Genomic DNA, 24184 nt, shown 5'->3' with positions numbered 1-24184 from the left:
CAAACTGAGGGTTGATGGGGGTGGGGGAGAGGGGAAAAGGGGTGATGGGCATGGAGGAGGGCACTGTTGGGATTAGCACTGGGTGTTATATGGAAACCAACTTGACAATAAACTATAATAAAAAAATAAATATTTTTTAAATTAAAAAATCTAACAACAAAAAAACAGACCAGAAAGTTGAAATGGAAGAAATATACCAGCTCTTCATGTAAAAGAATGACTATAGATATTAGCAAATCAAGACATTGTTTTAAAATGGTTTTCCTTAACAGTGTGGAGGTTCCTCAGGAAACTAACAATAGAACTCCCCTAGGACCCAGCAATAGCACTGCTAGGAATTTACCCAAGGGATACAGTATTGCTGATGCATAGGAGCACATGTACCCCAATGTTCATAGCAGCACTCTCCACAATAGCTAAAACATGGAAAGAGCCTAAGTGTCCATCCACGGACGAATGGATCAAGAATATGTGGTTTATCTATACGATGGAATACTACACGGCAATGAGAAACAATGAAATCTGGCCATGTGTAGCAACATGGATGGACCTTGAGGGTGTTATGCTGAGCGAAGTAAGTCAGGCAGAGAAGGACAAATATCATATGTTTGCACGTATAGGAGGATTAGGAGGAACTTAACTGAGGAACAAGGGGGAGAAGAAGGGCGGAAATGGTGGGGGAAAGGGAGAGAGGCAAACCATGAGAGACTCTTGAATGCTGACAAAAACTGAGGACTGATGGATGTGGGGGGGAGGGGGGATGGGCATGGAGGAGGGCACTTGTGGGGATGAGCACTGGGTGTTATGTGGAAACTAACTGACAATAAACTATTTGTAAAAAAAAAATAAAATGGTTTTCCTTATACCTTTGTCTGATTTTGGTATCAAAGTAATAGTAATAGCTAAATAAAATAAGTTGGAAGTGGTTTTCTCTTTTTCTATTTCCTGAAAGAGATCATGTAGAATTGATAGTATTGCTTCCATTAAGTGTTTGGCAGAATTTACCCTTAGAATCATCTGGGCCTATAGCTTGCTCTGCTGGGAGATATCCATTTCTTCACTGTACTTGGGTAGCTTTTAACTTAGAGGGAATTTGTGTGTTTCATGTACCTTGTCCAATATATGAGACGTTGGTCACTGTATTCTCTGATTACCTTTTCAAGTCTGAATGGCTGCAGGGACACCCCTCTTTCACTTCTGGTACTGTTGATTTGTGTTTTCTTAATATTCCTAGTCAATCACCTAAAGGCTTACCAGTCTTACTGATCTAAAAGCATTGTAGTATACTTAAGATAGTTTTGCTAGAAACTTTTTTCTTATCACTGGATAAGAGTAGCTAAGTTTTGTTGTTTTTTTTTTAATTAAGTAAGCTCTACACCCAACATGGCGCTTGAGATCAAGAGTTGCATGCTCTAGGGACTCAGCCAGCCAAGTACCCCAAGAGTAGCAAATTTTTAATTGTGGATCAACTTTCACTTTTCTTTTCAACACCGTCCTAACTTTCATGTGAATAGTTAGTTCTTCATTCTGTATTACACTTGAACACTCCGAGATGAATTTAACCTCATGAAAAATAAAGTTGGTTTAAATGGAAAACAGGATATTGAATTCAGAGGGCCTAAAATTTAAGTCCTGCTCTTCTCTGGCCAGACTATAGATTCCTATGGGTTTTCCCTGTAAGCTGACCACAGGCAGTGAGGTATTTGCTGGTCTGAGGAGAAATCTCTAACTTACTGTTACTCTAAATTAGAGTCCTTAGACCTACATCAGAACCACGTGGTAGTTTGCTGTTTAAAATGGTGATTCCAAGGCCTTACTATTGGACCTATTAAATACAAATTGAAAGTGTGGCTCGGGAACTGCATTTTTAATTAATTCTTACAGTGAAATTATAGAACCACTGTTCTGATCTCACAAGGGGAAAGAAAGGAAGAGTTGATTTTTAACCTTGTAGATACCACGTTATTAGTCTTTTGAGGAGATCAGTTATAGTAAGGTCCTCATCATCATGAGTATTAGGGGCTTAATCTTACATTTCTTAATTTTTCAGTTTTCTCTCACAACACTTGTTCATCCAACTTAACCAATTTCCATCAATAACAAAAGAAATTCTAGTGAAAATAGTCTCTCCACTGTAGTTAGAGTCATGCCATTAATACTTAATGTCATATCTCTTCATTAACTACTATGATCTGATTTCAATAAAATATTTTAAGTCCCCTGTTATGTTTACATTATATCAAATTAAGATGAAGCATAATAGCAACATGCCAAGCCAAATTATAGCAAAAGTTTATATGAACAAGCAGCATTAGTGATAGAAGCTTTTTATAATCCATCAAATAATTAGTTTTTAAGAAATCATTATTTATAGGCACATAATTAAATGCCACTTAGAAAATCCTTAACTTGAGGACCAAACCGCTGGCTTATTTAAATGTAAATATATTTAAGAGTTTCCATGGTAAGGTCACCATTGGGGAAATTGTGCTAAGTTAAATTGAATAGTTATACAACGGACCTAACCAGTACCATTAAGGATTTCTAAATGTATTTTATTATGTACTTAGAGTAATTGGCCATGCTAATGTTATCAAGACCAAACTGCAGGCAAGATTAATTAAGAACTATGCAAAAAACCTGAACATCCTACCTTTACCTTCTGTACTTTCACAGCATCTATTTCTCATTGCAAAACAACCCTTGCACCAAATGCTGCTTCCCACCAGCTCTTCTTATTCCTTGTTCCCCATCAGAACAAGCAGCATTAAGGACAGAACTGGCCCCTGTGATACATATTCAGTACTGATAGCACTATCAGAGCTAAAACTAGGCAACAAATTTCTTCTCTGCAGACATGCTGTTCAGTGGCCAGTATATTTCTCCTAAATCAGCATGAGAAACCTAGGTCATCTCCATCTTTCAGAAAAGTTTGCTTACGGGAATTTGGAGCTAAAAAACTTGCCAATACACAGCCCTACTATTCAATAAATAGACTCTCCTATTAGGTCTAATATACAAATATGATGATGAAGATTTGATTTGAAAATGGAACCCTGTTCAGTACTATACTGGCACTCAACAGGGATACTGAGCATTTGTTTAAAAGGAGTCATGTTATGTTCAAGTCTGTTTATGATAAACCTATCATCTAGACTGATTCTTTAGGTGTCTTTGTTTTGGCCACTATCTACAGCAAACATTTAAGAGCCATAATCATTTGTGCTCCAGGCCAGGGTCCCTGGTCAAGTCAGGAATGTTCTTCAGTACTGCTGCTGAATGATCTGCTCCGGATGTGATTTCTAAGTTGCTCTATAAGTTCAGGATTCTGTTGCTGTATCTGCTGAGCAAACTGCTGTCCCCTGTAGTAAAGAGGCAAAGTGGTATGAATTAGGGAATTTCCAGTCACATAATATGCATGCAAAAAGAACTATAGAGGATGTGGGTATTACTCAGAGGGAACTTTTTCTATAAAAACAAGTTTTAGAATCACGACTTTAGTCTCTTCAAGTTTACCAATGCCTCCATATAGCATTATTATGGCACAGTGTTCTTTCTAAGGAACAAAACGCCCACACTAAAAAGTGACTTCCTGAAATGCATGAAATCCACACCACAAACAAGCTAAGGCATGAAAAGTACATGCTTTCATTGTATGTGCTCAAATACGAGGCAAAGAATTTCTCTTGTCATCAGGTATGATGGGTGTCACACCCATTCTGGTCACCTATATATCAACTAAGAGAACTGATTTTTACGAAGGCAAAGAAACAATACAAATTCCTGACTGTGTCACCCTCAATGACGTATCACTATAATGAGGCCACTTAAAGATCACTGTAAAAATGCATTATTGTAAGTGGGGTAACATGCTTGTGATCAAAAAAGGAAATGGTATTTGTGTCATTTAAAATTTCCAGTGACAATATGACACAGATTCAAAAATCAACTAAAATGGCAGAGTATTTGGGGGCACCTGGTGACAGAGTCAGTGAAGCATCCAACTCTTGATTTCAGCTCAGGTCATGATCTCATGGTTTGGGAGATCGAGCCCCATGCTGGGCTCTGTGCTGACAGAGCAAGCCTGCTTGAGATTCTCTCTCTCTCCACTCCTCCCCCACTCACATGCTTGCTCCGTCTCTCTCAAAATAAACATTAAAAAAAAAGTATCTTAAGCAACTTGGGTGGAAAGTGCGGGTAGTGTGCTCAAGTAACGAGAAGATACAAAGAGTTTCTTTAGTGATGACATGCACTGAAAAAGTTCAAATGAAATAGTTTCCTACATTGTCAGGATATGAATACATGTAATACATGATTTTTGAATATACATAATTAATAAATTAATACATTCTTTAAACAGATATTTGACTTTCATCTACATGCTTGAGTAGCTATTCAAATCTGCCGAAAAACTTTTTCATGGATCCAGAGCTTCAGGCTGAACTTCAGCCTGAGGATTACAATTTATAAACTTCTTTAGATTGAATAACTCATGGAAACACTGATGCTAACAGTAAATGAACATTTTATTTTTTTTATTTTTTTTTTTTTTATTTATTTCTAGGAGAGAGAGAGAGAGAGAGAGAGATTGAGCGTGAGCAGGGGAGGGTCAGAGAGAGAGGGAGTCACAGACTGAAACAGGCTCCAGGCTCCGAGCTGGCAGTCAGCACAGAGCCCGACGCGGGGCTCGAACCCACGAACCGCGAGATCATGACCTAAGTGAAAGTCGGACGCTTAACCGACTAAGCCACCCAGGCGCCCCAGTAAATGAACATTTTAAAAAGAAGACCCTGGTCCTCTCACTTTAGAGGCAAGCTGTAAAACATAAACATTTTTACTATTTGTATTTAAATAACACTTACGCTTGGATGAGGCTAGACAGGTCAGTTAGGCCTCCAACTCCAGCAGCAGGTCCCCCGATGGCATTTGTCATCATTCCCGACATTCTAGAATAGGCAAGAGATCGATCACTAGGATTGGCATATATTCTTAACAAACATGAGACTAAGGAGAAATCAGCTAAATATACCCACCCTGTGTAGGAAATCAGGTCAAATGTGCATGGCTATAAGTTCTAATTGGCATTCATCTATCACTTTATCACTTATTTTTGAGCTGATGTGCTCAAATTAGAGCTTGGCAGGGGAAGTGGAAAGGGAAAATATACTTACAGCTGCTGAACTTGAGGATTCTGCATTAAACTTGCTGCCTGGAATTGAAAAGAGGCATTTCCCATTAAAGGCAGTTAATATATATGGGTCTTTAACAAAGACTTGGGGAGGAAAAATAAAAAGAATGAAAGTGAAACCATGTATATACTAACATTTTTTAGAGTTTTAGCATACTCAAAAGAGTGGGAATGTAAAAAAAAAAAAAAAGAGGAAGTACTAGGATTGAAAATTTATTGCAAAGATAAAGAGATTACAAACACTATAATGAACTAAGCAGTTTACTTACTACTACCAATCAGATCAATAAAGCCAACAGGAAAAATAAACACTTTATGGTTAGGGGCGCCTGGGGGGCTCAGTCGGTCAAGCATCCAACTTCAGCTCAGGTCATGATCTCACAGTTCGTGGGTTCAAGCCCTGCGTCGGGCTCTGTGCTGACGGCTCAGAGCCTGGAGCCTGCTTCAGATTCTGTGTCTCCCTCTCTCTCTGACCCTCTCCTGTTCATGCTGTCTGTCTCTCTCTCAGAAATAAATAAGATCATTAAAAAAGTTTTTCAAATACATAAAAGTATGGTTAAAGAATCTTCTACCCTTGAGGGTCTCCTTCAAAAGAGGACTCTCAGAGATGCAACCTTGTTCCATGGGGTTCAGTAATCCTTCCTGTGCTTAGAGTGGGAGGCGAATTCCATGTATTCATACATTCACTTGTAAAACTTTCTATTTTGAAAGCATAAAAAAAATTGGCCTCAAATCTGTTCCATCAACAATGTTCATGTAAAATTTAAAAGGAGTCTAAATCTTTGTAGACAGTGTCTTTTCATTCACTGACCCTAAACAAAGTGTTGGGAGAAGCCATCACTTGCTCTCATTGCCATAAAGAGAATTGATTGACTTGCTTGCAAATAATTCAATAATTCTCCTCAAGTTTCAAGATTGGTGTTTCTGGTGCCAGCACATGAGTGCTATGGACATTACACGGGAAAAGCAGGATTTATGAGCTATAAATATAAAGCATTTTGTTTCACAATCTTTGTTTGTTTGAGAGAGAGAGAGAAAGAGCACAAGTAGGGGAAGGGCGCAGAGAAAGGGAAAGTGAGATTCCCAAGTTTGATGTGGGGCTCAAACTCATGAACCATGAGATCCTGACCTGAGCCGAAATCAAGAATCGGACACTTAACTGAATGAGACAGCCAGCTAACCCTTTCACAATCCCTTTAATCTGATTCTGCAAAAGCAGTTCGCCCTCTTCTAGATTCTGGGACTTAGAAGAAATACAGAGCAGATCCTAAGGCTTTTCTGGCCACTTTCAACTACAGAGTCCTCTAATCGCTCTCAGGCAGAAAGTGAACTCCGGTTGAGGAATTTACTTCTTGCTCACTGTAATAACCAAATACATAAAACTTCATTTACAGGCAAAAAGTTTCGCCTCCCAAGCATGGGCCTACTAGACGTGGGTCAGTTGCCTGCTCTTTTTTCACCACAATGCCTCTATGCCTCTTCCTACTTGTTAGGCAAGAGTCCTGGCCTTCTAGGAAAGAAGGAGTCACAGGTGCAGGCAAGCTCTTTGATGACTGGTACTAGCTCAGTGGTTCTGCACTCGTGCTCGGTGGATGTGCAAGTTGTTTAAAACTACTCTGGTTCTCTCTCTGGGCACTTCTGAGGTCCTGCAGAAACTTTCCCCACCCCCACCACTCTGGGCATTCCTCATCCATCTTCTGGGAAAGGTAATTTACTTTCTGGGTGGACACCATGACTTTCCCTTTAGTCCCAGGCTCTTCTCTCAAGGCTCTGTGTTGGAGGCCTTTCTGGGCAGATTAACACAGGACTATCTTATGATCACATGCGCTCACCTTGGTCCACAGGAAACACATCTCGGGTCCACTGGCTTCAGTACAGTTACTTCCTAAACCACACAGCGTTCTTTAGCTGACAGGTCAGACCCCAGTCTACTGTCTTCCAAACAGGGGCCATCTAGAAAGCTCTCTCAGAAGGCCAGAAAAGCCTTTTCTCTGTGGGCTGGAGAGGAGGTCAGCCCTTTACTTCCGCCATACGTGAAAAACGGCTCTGTAACTTCAATAGCTTTCTCCAAAAATCTTTACTCTCTATCAATTTGACTTTGTACAAGTCACACAAAATGTGTTTAACCCGCACCTTTTGCAACACTTCACTTTGGCGCACAGCACCCTGAAGGCTAAGCCAAATGCGAAACTAAAAGAAGTCCATTTTCACATCCTGCTATAAGAGCATAACCTGATGCCTGCAAATGGGTAACAATGCTCAAAAATGTCACAAAACCTACAAAGAGACATACCGTTGCTGGCATGTAAACAGGAAGACCAACTTAAATTTGATGGGCTCAATCCTGAGACTTGAAGAGAGTTACTGAATTATTTGTGAGTCCGTCAAATAATTCTCTCTCTAGTAATAAAAGCAAGTGGTGGTTTTCCCAACACCTCATTTAGGGTGAGTGATTCAAAAATTAACTATTGTCTACAAAGATTTCAACTACCAATTGTTACAAATCTACTAAATGTTCAAAAGACTTCTTTACCTCACTGGGAATGAGCCATCCATGCATTTCAATTCAAATGAAGATTTTTGTGGATGCATGACATTTTCGGAAGGAACCAAAGATGAATACAAGTAGTACCACCACCGTCCAAGGGCATGGCATGTGGTGGAATGAATGATTCTCAGCCAGGAATATTCCAGATTACTCAGGTAACATCCCTGACCCATGAAATCAGAGTTTCCACCTTTTGGACCAGCACATGTATGTTTTTAAAAAGATCCATGAGTGGTTTTGTTGTTTTGAAGGATGAAGTACACACATATGAGAATTATACTAAAAGTTCAAATAAACTCTTACGAAAGAAGGAAGCAGACCCTGCTGAGAGGAGAGCTTAGGGAAACACCACAGCCAAACACCTCAGATCAGACCTCAATTAGGGATCTTCCTAAGGACACTTTCATGTAAAAGAGTTGCTTTTCATTTTTTGTAGATTTGCAGACCCCTTCACCAGTCAGATGAAAAATATGGTTCTCTCATAGAAAAATGTATATATATACATATACACAAATTTTCAGGGAGTCCATGGGTTTCCTAAAGTCCCTCCATGGCTTTCTCATAAAGAGGTCCATAAGCAGGTTAAAAACCTGAGCCAGAGTGTTATGCGACCAGTCTACTGCCACTACCCCCACCACCATGACAAAAGCTCCCACGTTTGTTTCTTAAAGTTTGGGAACCATATAACTCTATGGTAAACAGCCAGCAGAGCAGAAAAGGAAATATACTCACCATACTAATGAAGGCTGGATTATTTATTAAGCTAGCCATGTCAAAGCTCAATCCAGTTCCTGTCTGTAAAACAATTGTATTTGAGAATTATTCTAACCACTAAAATTTGGTTATAATAAATTGTGAATGAGAGAAAATACTTCCCTCATTTGGCATTAATAACTTACAGGACTGGATACCTCTCTTAACTTCTGTTCTGCTATTTTCAGATTTGACTTGTAAGAATCATTTTCAGGGTCAAGATCTAATGCCTTTTGATAACTTGTAACTGCTTCTTCAAATTTATTTATGGCAGTGAGGGCCAGTCTGAAAAGAATAAAATGTAAGATATCATTAAAGAACATCATGACATCACAAACATACATCTGCCTCTGTATTCAATGTGAATCCAGACTAAGTTTATTCACTGTACTATGATTCACAGGAATATTACTAAAATTCCTTCTAATTCCAAGATTCATAAGTCTGGAGTTTCTCCATTCTGCTTGCTGACAAACGTGGCTGTCCTATGAATCATGAATTGAATGTTAGAAATGACCCTTACCTACCCTTCCAATTTTAAGCCCAATATGTGAAGTAATTTGCCTTATGAATGATAAAGCTCCACAAAGGTGAGAGCTGACGAACAATCCTGTGGCCATTTTAATTCCATGATGCTAAAAGAACTCTGAACTAGATTTGTGCTTCCTTATGTCCCACTTTCTTCTTTCTTCCTAGCAGGGACACTGAGCCACAGTAAAGACCAATCTGCCATTAAAAAAAATAAAAATATAAATAGGCTATGAGGCATCAGCAAGCTACTCCTGAACAAGACATGTTTATTGTCAAGTAAACAAAATGTACACCCTTTACAACTCAACACGTATCTGTGCCAGGCACAGATCAAGGAGTTAATCATTAAATTTTTATGTTTTCCTCTATCTTGTTAGAATTTATCAGACAATTACTTCAGAACTATACCATAATGGTATATATGGAGAGATAGTACTGAGGTTTTTTTTGTTCTAGGTTCATTTTTAACAAATAACTCCAATTCTTTCTTGGATGACTTGCCTCCCAGACTTCTTTTTTTAAAAATTTTTTTAAATGTTTTTTTTTTTTATTTTTAATGTTTTATTTATTTCTGAGAGAGAGAGAGAGAGACAGCGTGAGCAGGGGAGGGTCAGAGAGAGAAGGAGACACAGAATCGGAAGCAGGCTCTGAGCTGTCAGCACAGAGCCCGACACGGGGCTCTAACCCACGAGCTGTGAGATCATGACCTGAGCCGAAGTTGACACTCAACTGACTGAGCCACCCAGGCGCCCCTTAAATGTTTTATTTATTTCTGAGAGAGAGAGAAAGACAGACAGACAGACAGGCAGACAGCGTAAGCAGGGGAGGGTCAGAGAGGGGGGGAGATACAGAATCTGAAACAGGCTCCAGGCTCTGAGCGAGCTGTCAGCACAGAGCCCAAGGCAGGGCTCGAACCCATGAACCGTAAGATCATGACCTGAGCTGAAGTTGGACGCTTAACCAACTGAGCCACCCAGGTGCCCCCCAGACTTCTGATCTAGACAGAAAACAGTGCCAAACCACAGGAAAGTTTTCAGAACCTAATTTGTTTTCTACTAGTCAACCATGAAAGATATTTCATCAGAGTCCTCACTTAACCAATAGTCAATAAGTATTTATTGAAACCCTACTGCATACCAGAGCCTACTTTATAGTTCACAATGAGAAAGGTAAAGTCTGAGTTTAAGAAAATTTCATCCTCCCTGGGAAGATAAGCAATAAGCACACACAAAAAATAGCAATATTAAGGAGACTGAATAGGGGAGCTGCTTGAAGACAGCCACACTAAAAAGACTTGAGTGATGAGAAGAAGGCAGTCACATGAAAATGAGAGGAGCATCTAATGAGAAGATAAGGCAAACACAATGGCCCTGAAAAGGCTTAAGGAAAGGGACAAAAGCTGATGAGGAGGAAGCACAGAAAATATAGTGTGGAAAGAGATGACATCCTGGAATAATCAGGTGCCAGATCATATATGACGATGGTTTGGAGTCTGGGTTTTATTCTGGTTGCAGTGGAACGACAGATCTGATCTACATTTTAGAACGTTCACTCTGGCTTTTCTGCAGATGGACACAGGTGGGGGTGGAATGGTAGCAGGGGGACCAGTTACGAAGCCACTGCAGTAGCCTATATAAGAGATGGTAATTTTGACTAGGGCTATAAACAAGAGAGCATTCAAGGCTTGAACTCAAGATATACAGTACTGGATGTGGAACCCAGGAGTGACAGGACTTGCTGATAGATTAGTTGTGTCAGGTGTAATAAGAATGAAGAATGACTCCTGGGCTTTTGACCTCAGCACTGGGTATAGGTGAATCATGGTACCATTTACTAAGATGGGAAAGATTTAAGAAGGGAACAAAAGTTCTTCTGGGGACAAGTTAAGCTTTAAATGCCTATTAAACATCTAGGTGGAGGTTAACAGTAGTTGACTATCTGAGTATGGAGTTCAGACATATAACTTAAGAGCTCCATCAACATATAAAGTTGAGTCTCATTAATAACAGTAGTTATATTCTATAAAGTCACCACAAGCACGAAATTAGTAAATAATGAATAAGTCCTTCTAGAGGAAATACAAGGTTGGGCTCCTCTGAGCTTCTGATCACAACATTTTCATTAATAGGTCAAAATATAATCTTATTTTACATGTGTTTTTTTTTTTTTTAATCTTATTTAATACATATTACAGACTCATTAGCAATGAACTAACAGACAACCACACTAACTCATTTATGATCAAGAATTATCTAACATATATATTTTCTTCGTAAGGCACATTCTAGCCTTCTTGTGCTTAGGAACACTAGACAACACTTCAGCCTACATTTCATGGCCACTGTAAACAGGGAAATCAACCACAAAAGGCAAAAATGCAAAATGAAAAAAAAAAAAAAACACAGCACTAAAACAACTGTGAAAAAGACACTCGTTTACAGCATAAAAGCTAAAACAAAAAGGCAGAGCATTGCCTCATCGGACCTCTATGGAGAACTGGCATGATAGACGTGTGACTCAAATTTTTCACCCTTCTGTGAATGAACACCAAAGCATAGTGAGTACTGATATGGGAGGTGCAAACAAATTGCAGCATGTAGGCAAATCCAGGAATAATGAGTACTGACTGAAGATAGAATTTAAAACCATGGGACAGGATGGAGTCAGAAGAGAGAACAGGCAAACAGCAGCAGCAGGAGAGAAAGTCCTGAAGTACACCACTATTTAGAGGCAGAAAAGAAGGAAGAAACAGTAAGACAGACTGTGAAAGAGCACCCAGAGAAGTAGAAGGAAAACTAGGAAGTGGGATGTCACAGAAGCAGAGAGAATGAAGTATTTCAAAAATGAGTTAATCATGCTGGGGCAGCTGGCTGGCTGTCAGAAGAGCATGTGACTCTTCATCTCGGGGTCATGAGTTCAAGCCCCCATACTGGGCGTAGAAATTACTTAGATAAGGAATCTTAAAAAAAAAAGTTAATTGTGTCAAATACTAAAACATGGAGCAGGGTAAGGATACAGACATGAACACTGGCCTTGGCAAAATATAGACAACTGGTGACCTTGAATAGGGCTGTTAGTGGAGTGATAGAGACAAAGGCCCTACTGGAGTGAGCAGAGAGCAAATGAAACATGAGGGAGATGAGAGAGCAAACACAGGCAGCCATGGGGGCAAGGCAGAAAAAGAGGAGCTGGGAAACGGCCTCACTGAATAAAATCATGGTTCCAGTGGGTGATTTTCTAGGACCTTTCCACATGCAGTCACTGCCACTGTTAGAGACAGGAAACCTGGTGTTGCAGAAGATAAAGGAGAGGACTCCAAGGGTAAAGTCCTGAAGAAGCTACCAAGGGATGAGATCTAAGGCATGAGTGAAGGCAAGTCTTAAATAAGAACCCTTCCATTTGAAAAGGAACAAAAGGCAGTCTGTGAGGATACAAATGCAGGTAGATGGGTTGATTTGGAAGTAGGAAGAATTACTTTTCTTCTAAATGCATCTATTTTCTTAGTTAGTGCAAGGCAATATCATCAGCTGAGAGTTGCCATGGAGGGTGTGGTAGAAATTTGAAGAGAGATAAATAGGAAGCAGCAACTCAGCATAGTAAGGTGAATTTAGAAGGAAATACAGTAGGATTGTCCACCAACATATTGAGTGCTCATTTGAGATTTGTGGCCCTGAACAGGAAGTGAGTCTACGAGTATGGTTGTATGGTTTTCTCCAACAACCAACCATTCATACAAATGATCATCTCTATTCCAAGTCATAGAAATTGCAGTCATTTCCTCTCTTAATGTTATATTTATCTTCCTAATAGAGAGTACAATATTTCAGCAGGAAACTGAAAACTATGCCATTAAGAACAGCACATCTGATACTCCTTGGTACTACTTTGAACATTTTGCCAAAACTTACCCCATTCTCCCATAGGCCTTGCTGTACTTTGAATCGATTGCTATTGCTTTCTCACAGTCCTTTATTGCATCTGTGTAGTGACCTAATTTACTCTGAGCAGCAGCCCTAAGAGAAAGAGAAGAGATTTTTATTATAAGCAGCCGTCAAGGCACTAATTGAGATTGTCAGGTACTAATAAAACTGTATTTTCCTTGTCCCATTTTGTCTTTAACTTTTAGTAATTATCTAAATCAGACCAAGATAATTCTATAATAACTCAAAAACAAAATTCAGGGGTACCTGGGTGGCTCAGTTGGTTAAGTGTCCGACTTTGGCTCAGGTCATAATCTTACAGTTTGTGGGTTCAAGCCCCGTGTCAGGCTCTGTGCTGACAGCTCAGACCTTGGAGCCTGGTTAGGATTCTGTGTCTCTGTCTCTCTCTGCCTTTCTCCCCACTTATGCTCTGTCTCTCTCAAAAATAAACATTAAAAAAATTAAAAGAAAACAAAAACAAAATTCAGAGAAAATATGCAGACTGCCTTTCACTGTGTGCTTTCTTACAGAAAGGACAAATTTGTGATTCATACAAGTGATCTACCTACTTATTGCCTTTCGAATTTACCCAAACAGAAAATTGAAAACACAAGGGATTACTAAGGAAGAATGCAGAATGAGAGTCTGTGGCAAATGGCTATCCAGAGGTATGCTGTTAAATGATCACTTTACTAGTAAGGTTAAGATCATCATCTGGCAAGTTTAAGATGAAAATCTAACTTACCTGTGTGCCAAAATCTGGCTGCACACAAAGGATGGCAACGCATTCCATCCACTGAGCACAGAATCCCAGAATGAGTAAGCACTACTGAATCCCTTCCAGGTTACCTCTAACAAATCTCTCCTGGAATAACTGGGACCTAACAGTATAATGAAGCCACTTTCTCTTCCTCCACACAATCCTGAGAGCAGACAGCCCTCTGTTCCCCTGTTGTAGCGCTCACTCAATCCTCAGGGCCACAGGCAGAAAGACTAAATAAACAGAATGACTGTCCTACAGGCAAGCCCTTCAAACTGAAATATTCCTTATGTCTCCTGCCCTCCATCCCACTACTGCCCCATTCATTCTTCTCCAGAATAAATATTTCTTATTCATCAACTCATATCTCTTGAGGTCTAGCTAATGCACAGACACTTTTCTAGGCATAATGGATAGAGCAGTAATCCGAATAATATTTCTGGGGGTGCCTGGTAGCTCAGCTGGTTAAGCACTGACCCTTGGTTTCAGCTCAGGTTGTGATCTCACAGTTCATGAGACTGAGCCCCACACCAATCAGGCTCCGTGCTAAGAGTGGAGCCTGCTTGGGATATTTTCTCTCTCTCTGTCTCTGTCTCTGCCTGTGTCTCTCTCTCTCTTTCAAATAAAATAAGTAAATAAAAATGAAAATAAGATTCCTGGCTTCAACACTGTGCAAGTTCCTGTGGTGTGAGAGGCGAGTGGCTGGCAGGCTACAAAGGAAAGGTAGTGTGGTGAGTCCGATTTTCTGTCAAGTTTTCTTCATATAGCATGACTGAGGCCCTTTCTTTTCAAATTAAAGTTATAAAATTTTAAAAAATAACAAACATGTAACCTCCTTTCTTTTAGTGGAAAAAATTGTGAAAGTACAGAATTCATCAAACTCATTTGGCAGTTCATATGAAAAAGAGGTATGGGTTTATTTGACTGAACATTCAACACACACTAACAAGCACGACAAGGATGACTATAAAGTGGCACCTGGGTGGCTCAGTCAGTTAAGCATCCAACTTTGGCTCAAGTCATGATCTCATGGTTTGTGAGTTTGAGTCCCATATCAGGTTTGCTGCTGTACGCATGGAGCCTGGTTTGGATCCTCTGGCCCCTCTCCCTACCCCTCCCCTGCTTTCACGCTTTCAAAAATAAGTATTTTTTAAATGACCATTGAAAGAAAAGACATAGAATGTATCACTTTCAAACAATTAGAATAAATGAAGTAAAAAGAAATCAAAACAATAAAAGGCAAGAAAGAAAAAAGAAGGGGAGAAGCCAGAAAATATCATAGCATAAAAACAATTCAAAGCAATTAAAAGCAATTACAAAGTAACCTAGATAAAAATCGGTTTCTCAAATTGTACACATATTACCTAAAACAGAATCACCCATAGATTAAAGGGACAGAAAAAGACAATCAGGCCAACTGAAAACCAAGCAAAAAAAGCTGATGTAGAAATGCTAATAACAGACATGAAGCAAAAAGCATTATTAAGGCTAAAAAGAGTCATTATTACTGATGAATCCTGTTAGTTTAACTTTATGGAAAACAGGAACATGGCTCAGAAATCAAACTTATCTGAAAAGTTTCACTCTCACAGAGGATGGGTGGGCATTGGTACTTAGGATGAAAATGAGAATGCAACTTCAAAAAGGATGAAAAAGCAAACCCTCAAACAGAGTAAAACAGAAACAAATGATGCTGTGTATCAACAAGAGTTCAAGTGACTTTCAAGTACAGTGTTCTGAGTATATATTTTTAATGAGATAGATTCTTAGGAGAAAAAATCTGCAAAGAAACTGTGAAGTGTACTTAGTAGGCTTGCTAGTGGTATAATGTTGACATTGTACTATCAACTGAAGAATATTGAAGGGTAGAGCTAATGAGTAAATATACTGGTGGTGCTGGAAAGCAGGGTTTTTCACTCTGGAAGAACAGAAATCCATATAAAAGGGGAACTGTAAAGGAAATTTCTGTGGCAGTATAAACCAATGCCTTTTCAAAAATTATAGTTCCTAGTTCTGTGTACTGAAGAAGCAATAACACTTCTTCAGTAGCAATGGTCATGACCTGCAACCAGATCCTGGTTTCTAAATTCTATTCTCCAATAACAGGAAGAGGGGCTACCTGTTGAAATAGCTGAGCTCAGGTCCAGGGCAGAGAAAGGACAGTGCAATGCTGGAATACCTTGATGTCTCAAAAAGCAATAAAGTATCCAAGAAACAAATAAAATTATATAAAAGGACACATGGCCAGTTGAAAGGGGTTCCCACCAGCTAAATATGGAATAATAGAGGTGCCAAAAATAATAATTATGGTCATTTATTATAACACATTAAATAGAGTTTTAAAAATTCATGAGTCCATAATGATACTCAAAAAAGTTGGGGGAGGGAGAAGAAGGAGGAAAGGAGAAAATGCAGGAATGGAACGATAGTTCTTCTTTACAGAAATATGTGAGGAAATACCTGTAAACGAAATGATAAAATTTTCTAATTTTTTTCTAATGATCATTTCGTAGCAATTAGCATTTTAGTGAGTCAAGGAAAGATCATGAATGGATGGTAAAAGAGTGAGTAAAAGATTGTTGGGGAACGGGATAGTCACATGATCTGACCCTACAGATAATTTTTAATTACAAAAGGAATGATAAGAGATACAGTGGTCACCACCTTAAGATATCAAACTTACAATCACCATTAATGGACAGTTTGGAATTATGTGCCTCCCACTATAGTCCAAAAAATGTTACACTTTTATTTATGTTATTTATTTTATTTATGTAGGCTTCATACCAAACTTTAACCTCAAATTAATCATGAGAAAGCAATCACACAAATCCAGAAAATGGCACATTTTATAAAAAAATCACTGGCCTGAACTCTTCAAATATGTCTATGCTATTAAAAAAATAAATGAACACAGTAATATTTTCTAGATTAAAACAGATGAAACAGAGCAAAATGCAATACACAAACAGTGATTGGATTCTGGATGAAAAGATATAGCTATAGAAGGTATTTTGGGGACAAATGAAGAAATTTCAGTATTAATGCCAATTTTCTTACATATGAAGGGTATGATAGTTATGCAGAGTATATCCTTATTCTTAAGAAATATAATCGAAGTATTTGGGAGAAGCAAGAAAATGTTATACATATGTACATGCACACACACACTCATAAAAAGAGAAAGAAAGACAAATGGAAGTAAACATGGCAAATGCTAGCTATTTTTGATTCTAAGGTAAGTATATATGGATGTTTAAGTATTAGTCTTTCAGTAAGTTGAAATAGGTTTTTAATAGTTTTAAATTTATTTTCTTAAATACACATACATTATATAAAACATTTATGATATTATAGGTAATATATAATTTATTATTATATACATACAAAAAAGATGCTGACATATGACTACTTCACGATTAGAAGCCTTCAAGTAAAGGCAATTCTCCCTTCTAAAATTCACTGGATCAATTTAACTCAAACTTTCATTGGAAGCTTTAATATGCTAAACTCTCAACTCCAAACCAAATACAGTGATGAAGGGAAGGTAACTCTGCCCTCCAGTCTTTCACTGCCTTAATAAGGAAAAACACATGCAAATAAATAAGTAAATAGTACAATTCCAACAATGGAATCAAAGGAGGTATCGACAAAGTATCAGAGGAAGAGGCAACATGAGAAAAGTATGATTAACCCTCTGCAGGGCTAGCTAAGAGACTTTCTCTAATAAAGAAGTTCTTCACCTGTGCTAGCCTATACAGTAGTCCCTGGTCCACATGTAACTAAAGAGCACTTGAAATATGTTAGCGCAACCGAGGAACGGAATTTTTTATTTTATTAAGTTGAACCTACATTTGAGCAGCCACACATGGCTAGGAGCTACCTTACTGGATAGCACCACTCCATAGGACATGGTGGGGAAGGGCACAAGTATATGGACAGGAGGTTGGAAAGAAATTTTAAAAGTCTTTCCAGAGGTGCTCGGGTGGTTCAGTCAGTAGAGCATCTGACTGTTGGTTTCAGGGTTCTGAATTCAAGCCCCACGTTGGTCATGGAAACTACTTTAAAAAAATGAATAAAAAATAAATTTAAAAAAATTTTGAAAAGTCTTTCCTAGGAAACATTCTAGGCAGAGCACATAAAAGCATAGAGAGATGTCCAACATGGTACTTATGAGAAGTCAGCAAATGTCAAACATTCCACGTACAGAGAGAGTAGAGAACGATGAATATAATGGAATTAAAAGAAAAAAAATGCCTAGATTATAAAATAGCTTATGCATCAGGTGGAGGAGCTTAAGTTTGCTCATGTAGGTATTTGGGTATAGCAAATAGAAAGTAAGAGTTACATGATTAATTTCACATTTTAGAAAGACCCTTTTCACAGAAGATTGGATTGGTAGAATTCTTCAAGTAGAAACGTTAAGCCAAATGAAGTTCCTACAGCACTAATTTAACAAATTTAAGACCCCAAGGGAACAGTGATGGAAATGGAGGAGGGCACAAATGAGCTGTTGGGAGGTATATGGAAAAGGTACACTGATCTCACGCTTCAGATACCGATAACAAGACAAGGAATAAAGCAGGGAGAATCACACCCAGAAAGAAGAATGGGCAGAATGTTAAGAGGGTGACTATGTCAGGGCACCTGGGTGGCTTAGTCGGTTAAGCGTCCAACTTTCTCTTAGGTCATGATCTCGCGGTTCGTGGGTTCGAGCCCCGCGTCGGGCTCTGTGCTGACTGCCAGCTCAGAGCCTGGAGCCTGTTTCAGAGTCCGTATCTCCCTCTCTCTCTGACCCTCCCCTGCTCACGCTGTCTCTCTCTCTCTCTCCTAGAAATAAATAAAAATATTTTTAAAAAAATATTAAAAAAAAAAAAGAGGGTGACTATGTTTTGATCTTGATTGCTTTAGATTTAGATCACAAACTGTAAGCTAGCTTTCAAAAGAGGACACAGGCACCTGAACCTCTGAGGCCAGGAAAGGGAAGAGAAGTCGGGCAATATTCCATTCCTGTCTTCTGTGAGATAAAGCCAAACATGCCAATGTCTGAACTGCATATCAATGTGGCCTGTTCTCTCTGCCCCTGCTGTCTGGTTATCAGGGCATAACTAATGAAATTCCAACAGAACAATACAGTCAGAGTTACCATATTTTCAGATACCTCACTTTCTTTACTCTGTTAGAGCAAGACCATGGATAAAATCTGTGTTCTATTTTTATAGAAAATAAGGCAGAAAGAAAAATCACAAGTACCTTACATCTCCCATACCATATGTCATGCATGCATAAGTTATAGCAAAACCTATTTCCACAACTAGGAATTACACTGTTTTTGAACTAAACAAGTACTGAAAGCCTAGAACTATGCTACTTCCTTTATATACATTATCACTCTTCACAGCTACCGTATGATGTGGTTAGTATCATCTCTATTTTACAGGTGAGGAAATTGAAGCTCAGAAAGCTTAAGTGGCTGCCCAAGATCACAGAGCTAGAAAGTGGCTGACCTGAGATTCAATTCCAAGTTCAACAAACCGAGTCCAACTCCCAGTGAGCCTAATGACTACATGCTGCTTACGGAGGTGGAGGAAAACAGAGTGCAAAACAATGTGGTCTCTGTTCCAAGCTTTCTCAAGGCTCATGGGGTCACTAACATTCCTTGGTACTGTGCCCTGATGATTCCTAACTGTGCCTTTTAAACTATGCTCTCCATCCTAAATCCCTTCCCCTATCCTCTAAGTTCTTCTTGTCCATAAAATCTAGCTCCAACTCAAATTCCCCATCACCTGAGAGGTCTTGTGAACCAATTTTCCCATAATGCTCTGTCTCTCTCTGTACATCTTTAATTCCATTTATTGCCTCACTCAACCATCCCTCCATCCCAGAAACATGAGACAAATGTGGGTCAAGTCAGCAATGAGGTTCTACAAAAGGAATAAAGAATACTGTTTAGGGACACAAGACCCATAAAGCTGGCTTGTTTAATAGAAAATATTATTTCATATTATAAAGTACCTGGAAATGTTTTAGACCTATATTCAATCATTTGTTGTTTTATGTATACAAGCATACAGTCCTCTACGTATAGTCCTCTGTGCCTTTAAAAAAAAATTGGCTAAACTTCTGTGAGGCACAGAGCAAGGTACTATAGGGGATACAAAAAGATAAAAGATCCAATCTCTGCCCTTCACCTGAAGAAACAAAACAAGTATGTGTGTAACTATAAGGCACAAAGTATGACATACTGACATAAATTTCACATATCATGGTCAGTTCTAGAAGAAAAAGGCAAAAATAAATGATAGGTATTCAAGGAAAGACTCAGGTTTTCCTGGTACCTAAGCTGAGCCTAAAGCATCATTCATTAGGAGCGTAAAAGGCTAAAACAAGATAAATATTAGAAAAGAAAGATTCTAGGTTAAAAAACCATGCCAACTGATTCATTTTTTTAACACATGAATAAATCACTTCCAGGGGCGCTGGGGTGGCTCAGTTGGTTAGGGGTCCAACTTTGGCTCAGGTCATGATCTCACGGTTCGTGAGTTCGAGCCCTACTTCTGGCTGTGTGCTGACAGCTCAGAGCCTGGAGCCTGCTTCAGAGCTGTGTCTCCCACTCTCTGCCCCTCCCCTGCTCATGCTCTCTCTCCCTCAAAAGTAAATAAACATTAAAAAAAATTTTTAAAGTGACTTCTATAAAAAGAAAGCTGTGGTTCACCCTTGCATGTTTCACATGTGAACATTATTTTCATGAGTAACAAAAATGTGAAAATGAATATCAAAGGAAGATCTAGTTCCACTATTCTGAACTTCCATTTCTTGGCAGCCAGCTGGCTAAGTAAAATGCAAGGGGTAGTTGGCAAGACTACAGGCTACTGAGATATTTAAAACTACTAGGGTCTACAGGCACCAGGCTGGCTCACTTTGTTGAGTGTCCAACTTTGGCTCAGATCATGATCTTATGGCTCATGACTTCGAGCCCCTTGTTGGGCTCTGGGTTGACAGCTTAGAGCCTGGAGCCTGTTTCAGTTTCAATCATGTGTCTCCCTCTCTCTCTCTGCCCTTCCCAGCTTGTGCTCTGTCTCGGTCTTTCTCAAAAATAAACAAACATTTTAAAGAAGCTAAAAAGAAAACCTACTAGGGTCTAAAATACTTTTAAATCTTTTTTCAATATTTTATTAAATTAAATATACAAATTAAATTAAATATACAAATAAAGTTTTCTAGTTATTTAATATTAAGTTGCATGCTCTATTACTGAACTCCTCAGGAAAATAGATACTATTTAAATGAAAAAGATAAGCATGATTGTTGATTTCAATTTAACAATAATTAAATGAAAAGCAAGCATAGGTATTGCCAGTAATCTCTTCTAATCAAATACTAGCAAACATAAGATTATTAATGAACCCTAATCTCATTTGAAATAAATGATTTATTTAGGATCCAATTTACTATATTCATAGTTAAAAGTGTATGGCTTATTGTGCTCTATACACAAGCAATTTTCTTTTTTTTTTTTTAATTTTTTTTTTAACGTTTTATTTATTTCTAGGAGAGAGAGAGAGAGAGAGCGTGAGCAGGGGAGGGTCAGAGAGAGAGTGAGTCACAGACTGAAACAGGCTCCAGGCTCTGAGCTGGCAGTCAGCACAGAGCCCGACACGGGGCTCGAACCCACGAACCACTAGATCATGACCTAAGCGAAAGTCGGACGCTTAACCGACTAAGCCACCCAGGCGCCCCTACACAAGCAATTTTCTGATAACATCTATATCTTGTCATAACATTCAGTGACACTTTGTTAAATGCTTTTGTATCAAATATTTAATATGCTAAATTAAAACATATATTTATCTGATGACAGAAATAAAAAACATAAATCCACAGCTTGGGGAATTCATTTTCTATAAATTATTTGGATTTTTTTATTTTTCTGGGCTAGATTATCAGAACATATTAATAAAGGGATTTTTTTTTTTTTGTAAAGAAAATGTAGTTGGATGTCTAGTATAGACAACTAAATTTCTTATGGATCGAACTCTTCCACAAATAACAACTATAAATTCTGTACAAAATATAAAACAAACAAACAAAAACTAAAAGCAACCCAGGTGACCATAAATAGGAAAATGGCTTAGCAAACTGTGGTTCACTCAAACGATAGAGTGCTACTGAGTAATTAAAAATAAGAACATTTTTATTTCCAACTGGGTGGCTCAGTCGGTTGAATGTCCGACTTCAGCTCAGGTCATAATCTCACAGTACATGAGTTCGAGCCCTGCACCGAGCTGGCAGCACAGAGTCGGCTTCGAATTCTCTGTCAGCCCCTCTCTCGCTGCCCCTCCCCGACTTGTACTCTCTCTCTCTCTTTCAAAAATGAATAAACATTTTTTAAAAAGACCACTAAGACAAGCAAAAACATGGTGTATCTTGAAACCATTAACCTGAATAAAAACAGTCTCACACAAAAAAAGTACATGTGGTATGATTCCTTTTATGTGGAATTCTTAAAGAAAAAAATCTTATCTCTCGTACAGAAAACAAAACAATGGTTGCTTCTGATGTTTTAGGCAACTGACTCTGAAGGAGCATACAGAATACATATATACTTGTGCAACACAAAGTCAAAATTCAGGCAAAGAACACTTAAAATTTGTGTACTTAATTACATGGAAATTTCGCCTCAAAAGAAAAAAAAGTAAAACACTGAATTCTATTAATGATATTGTATGATAAAGTATTTAGGAGGAAAATGTATTAACGGCTGCAATTTACCTTGAAATGCATCAAAAGTAAGATGGACTACTAAACACAAGGCCACAAATAGATGAATAAAATTTGATTAACAAATATACTAAGATACTAAAGGCAATATCTTCATGTGGATGGATATAAGAGTATTTACTGCAAACTTCTTTCAACTTCAAAATTTTTTATAAAAATGTAAGAGAGACCCCCAAAAAGAAGGTAAATGACATTAGATTAATTCAAAACAACTTCTATCAGACTAACATTATTTCCTTTTAATTTTAACAGGCTTGCTACCAGTCTCTATTAAATCAGACAAAGACAACATACAACATATTTAGACTCCAATAAATCTGGATCTCTCTTCATATTGTGATCAAAACAAAAAAACCCAGAGTGCATAAATAATAATGATAATATTGAATAATAACATTCTATATTAATTCTATACTTTAGAATTAATTATATAACATAATTCTATATTACAGACTAATTATAATTATAGAATATAGACTAATTATAATATAATCATAGAATATAGAATTAATTGTATAATACATATTTAGTTAATATATAATTAATATATATTGATTTTAAATATTATTACACAATAATATTATTGTTACAACACTCTTTACTAGATAGCTTCCTAGCACTTTATATGTATTAACTATTTGATCTCTGCAATAATCCTGTGAGGTAAATACTATTGTCCACATTTTACTAATGGGGAAACTAAGGCATACATATGTTAGGTAATTTGATCAAGGTCACACATCTAGTAAGTGCCAGAGCCAGAAATTAGAATCCAAAGACTCTGAGTCAGAACCCCGGCTCTTAACCACTTCCCTATGATTGCTCCCTTAGTTGACTTCATAACTGACAGAATGTAATATATGCATTCTTAAGTTTGTGGAGGACATGAAACGAGGAGCAAAAGTAAACACACATTACAAATTATTCTACAAATTACCAAAAAGGTTAAGGGTCATACACATAAGCGACTGTGACAAGATAAAATTCTACAGGGATAAAACAGAAGATCTTGCATTTTAGTGCAGACAACCAATTCTACCTCCAGTGACAACGCTGCTGCACAGCAGGTGTTTGGCAAGAGCCTACCACATTTGCAAGAACCTACCGCATGAAAATGCGATTGAATGACAGGATACAGAGAATGTGTGAAGAAGAGACACGTTAGTAAAACAAAAGCAAAATATTAATTTAATAAATAATGCTATAAAATGCTAATATAGGGGTGCCTGGGTGGCTCAGTCAGTTAAGCATCCGACTTCGGCTCAGGTCATGATCCCTTGGTTCGTGGGTTCGAGCCCCACATCGGGTTCTGTGCCGACAGCTCAGAGCCTGGAGCCTGTTTCATATTCTGCGTCTCCCTCTCTCTCTGCCCCTCCCCCGCTCATGTTCTGTCTCTGTCTAAAAAAAATAAACTATAAAAAATAAAAAATAAAACAGGGTTCTTCAAAACAATAAATAAATAAAATGCTAATATATAACGATGTTATCTACAAGTAGGTTAAACGAGAACCCTACAAGGCTGCTTGTGGTCAGACCAATTCCGGAAATGCTGTGTAAATTTCTGGGAACCACACAGTAAACAGATACAGGTAAACTGGAACGAGTTTAGAGCAAAAGTGCAGAACTTCAAGCTGTATTACCTGAGGTATATTGCCATTAAAAATGGCAAATATATAAGGTGGAGAAAAGAACTCAAATGAATA

General features: G+C 38.2%; 1 protein-coding gene across 1 annotated transcript in view; it reads right to left on the bottom strand.

The window, feature by feature from the left end:
• Nucleotides 1-1852: 1852 nt before the first annotated feature.
• The window catches only part of SGTB (small glutamine rich tetratricopeptide repeat containing beta), a 46572-nt gene continuing 24240 nt past the window's right edge, over nucleotides 1853-24184 (bottom strand). The window contains exons 6-11 of the mRNA XM_039255500.1: nucleotides 12929-13033; nucleotides 8636-8774; nucleotides 8469-8531; nucleotides 5172-5209; nucleotides 4863-4946; nucleotides 1853-3362 (exon numbers count right to left, since the gene is read on the bottom strand). Of these exons, the coding sequence (XP_039111431.1) occupies nucleotides 3251-3362; nucleotides 4863-4946; nucleotides 5172-5209; nucleotides 8469-8531; nucleotides 8636-8774; nucleotides 12929-13033 (541 nt within the window). The 3' untranslated portion in view covers nucleotides 1853-3250. The remainder of the gene's footprint in view (nucleotides 3363-4862; nucleotides 4947-5171; nucleotides 5210-8468; nucleotides 8532-8635; nucleotides 8775-12928; nucleotides 13034-24184) is intronic.

The sequence above is a fragment of the Hyaena hyaena genome, unplaced genomic scaffold (genome assembly GCF_003009895.1).
Source record: "Hyaena hyaena isolate Hyena2069 unplaced genomic scaffold, ASM300989v1 scaffold_530, whole genome shotgun sequence".
Taxonomy (NCBI): domain Eukaryota; kingdom Metazoa; phylum Chordata; class Mammalia; order Carnivora; family Hyaenidae; genus Hyaena; species Hyaena hyaena.
The sequence above is the reverse complement of the archived record's forward strand: the minus strand, read 5'-3'. Positions and strand labels throughout refer to the sequence as shown.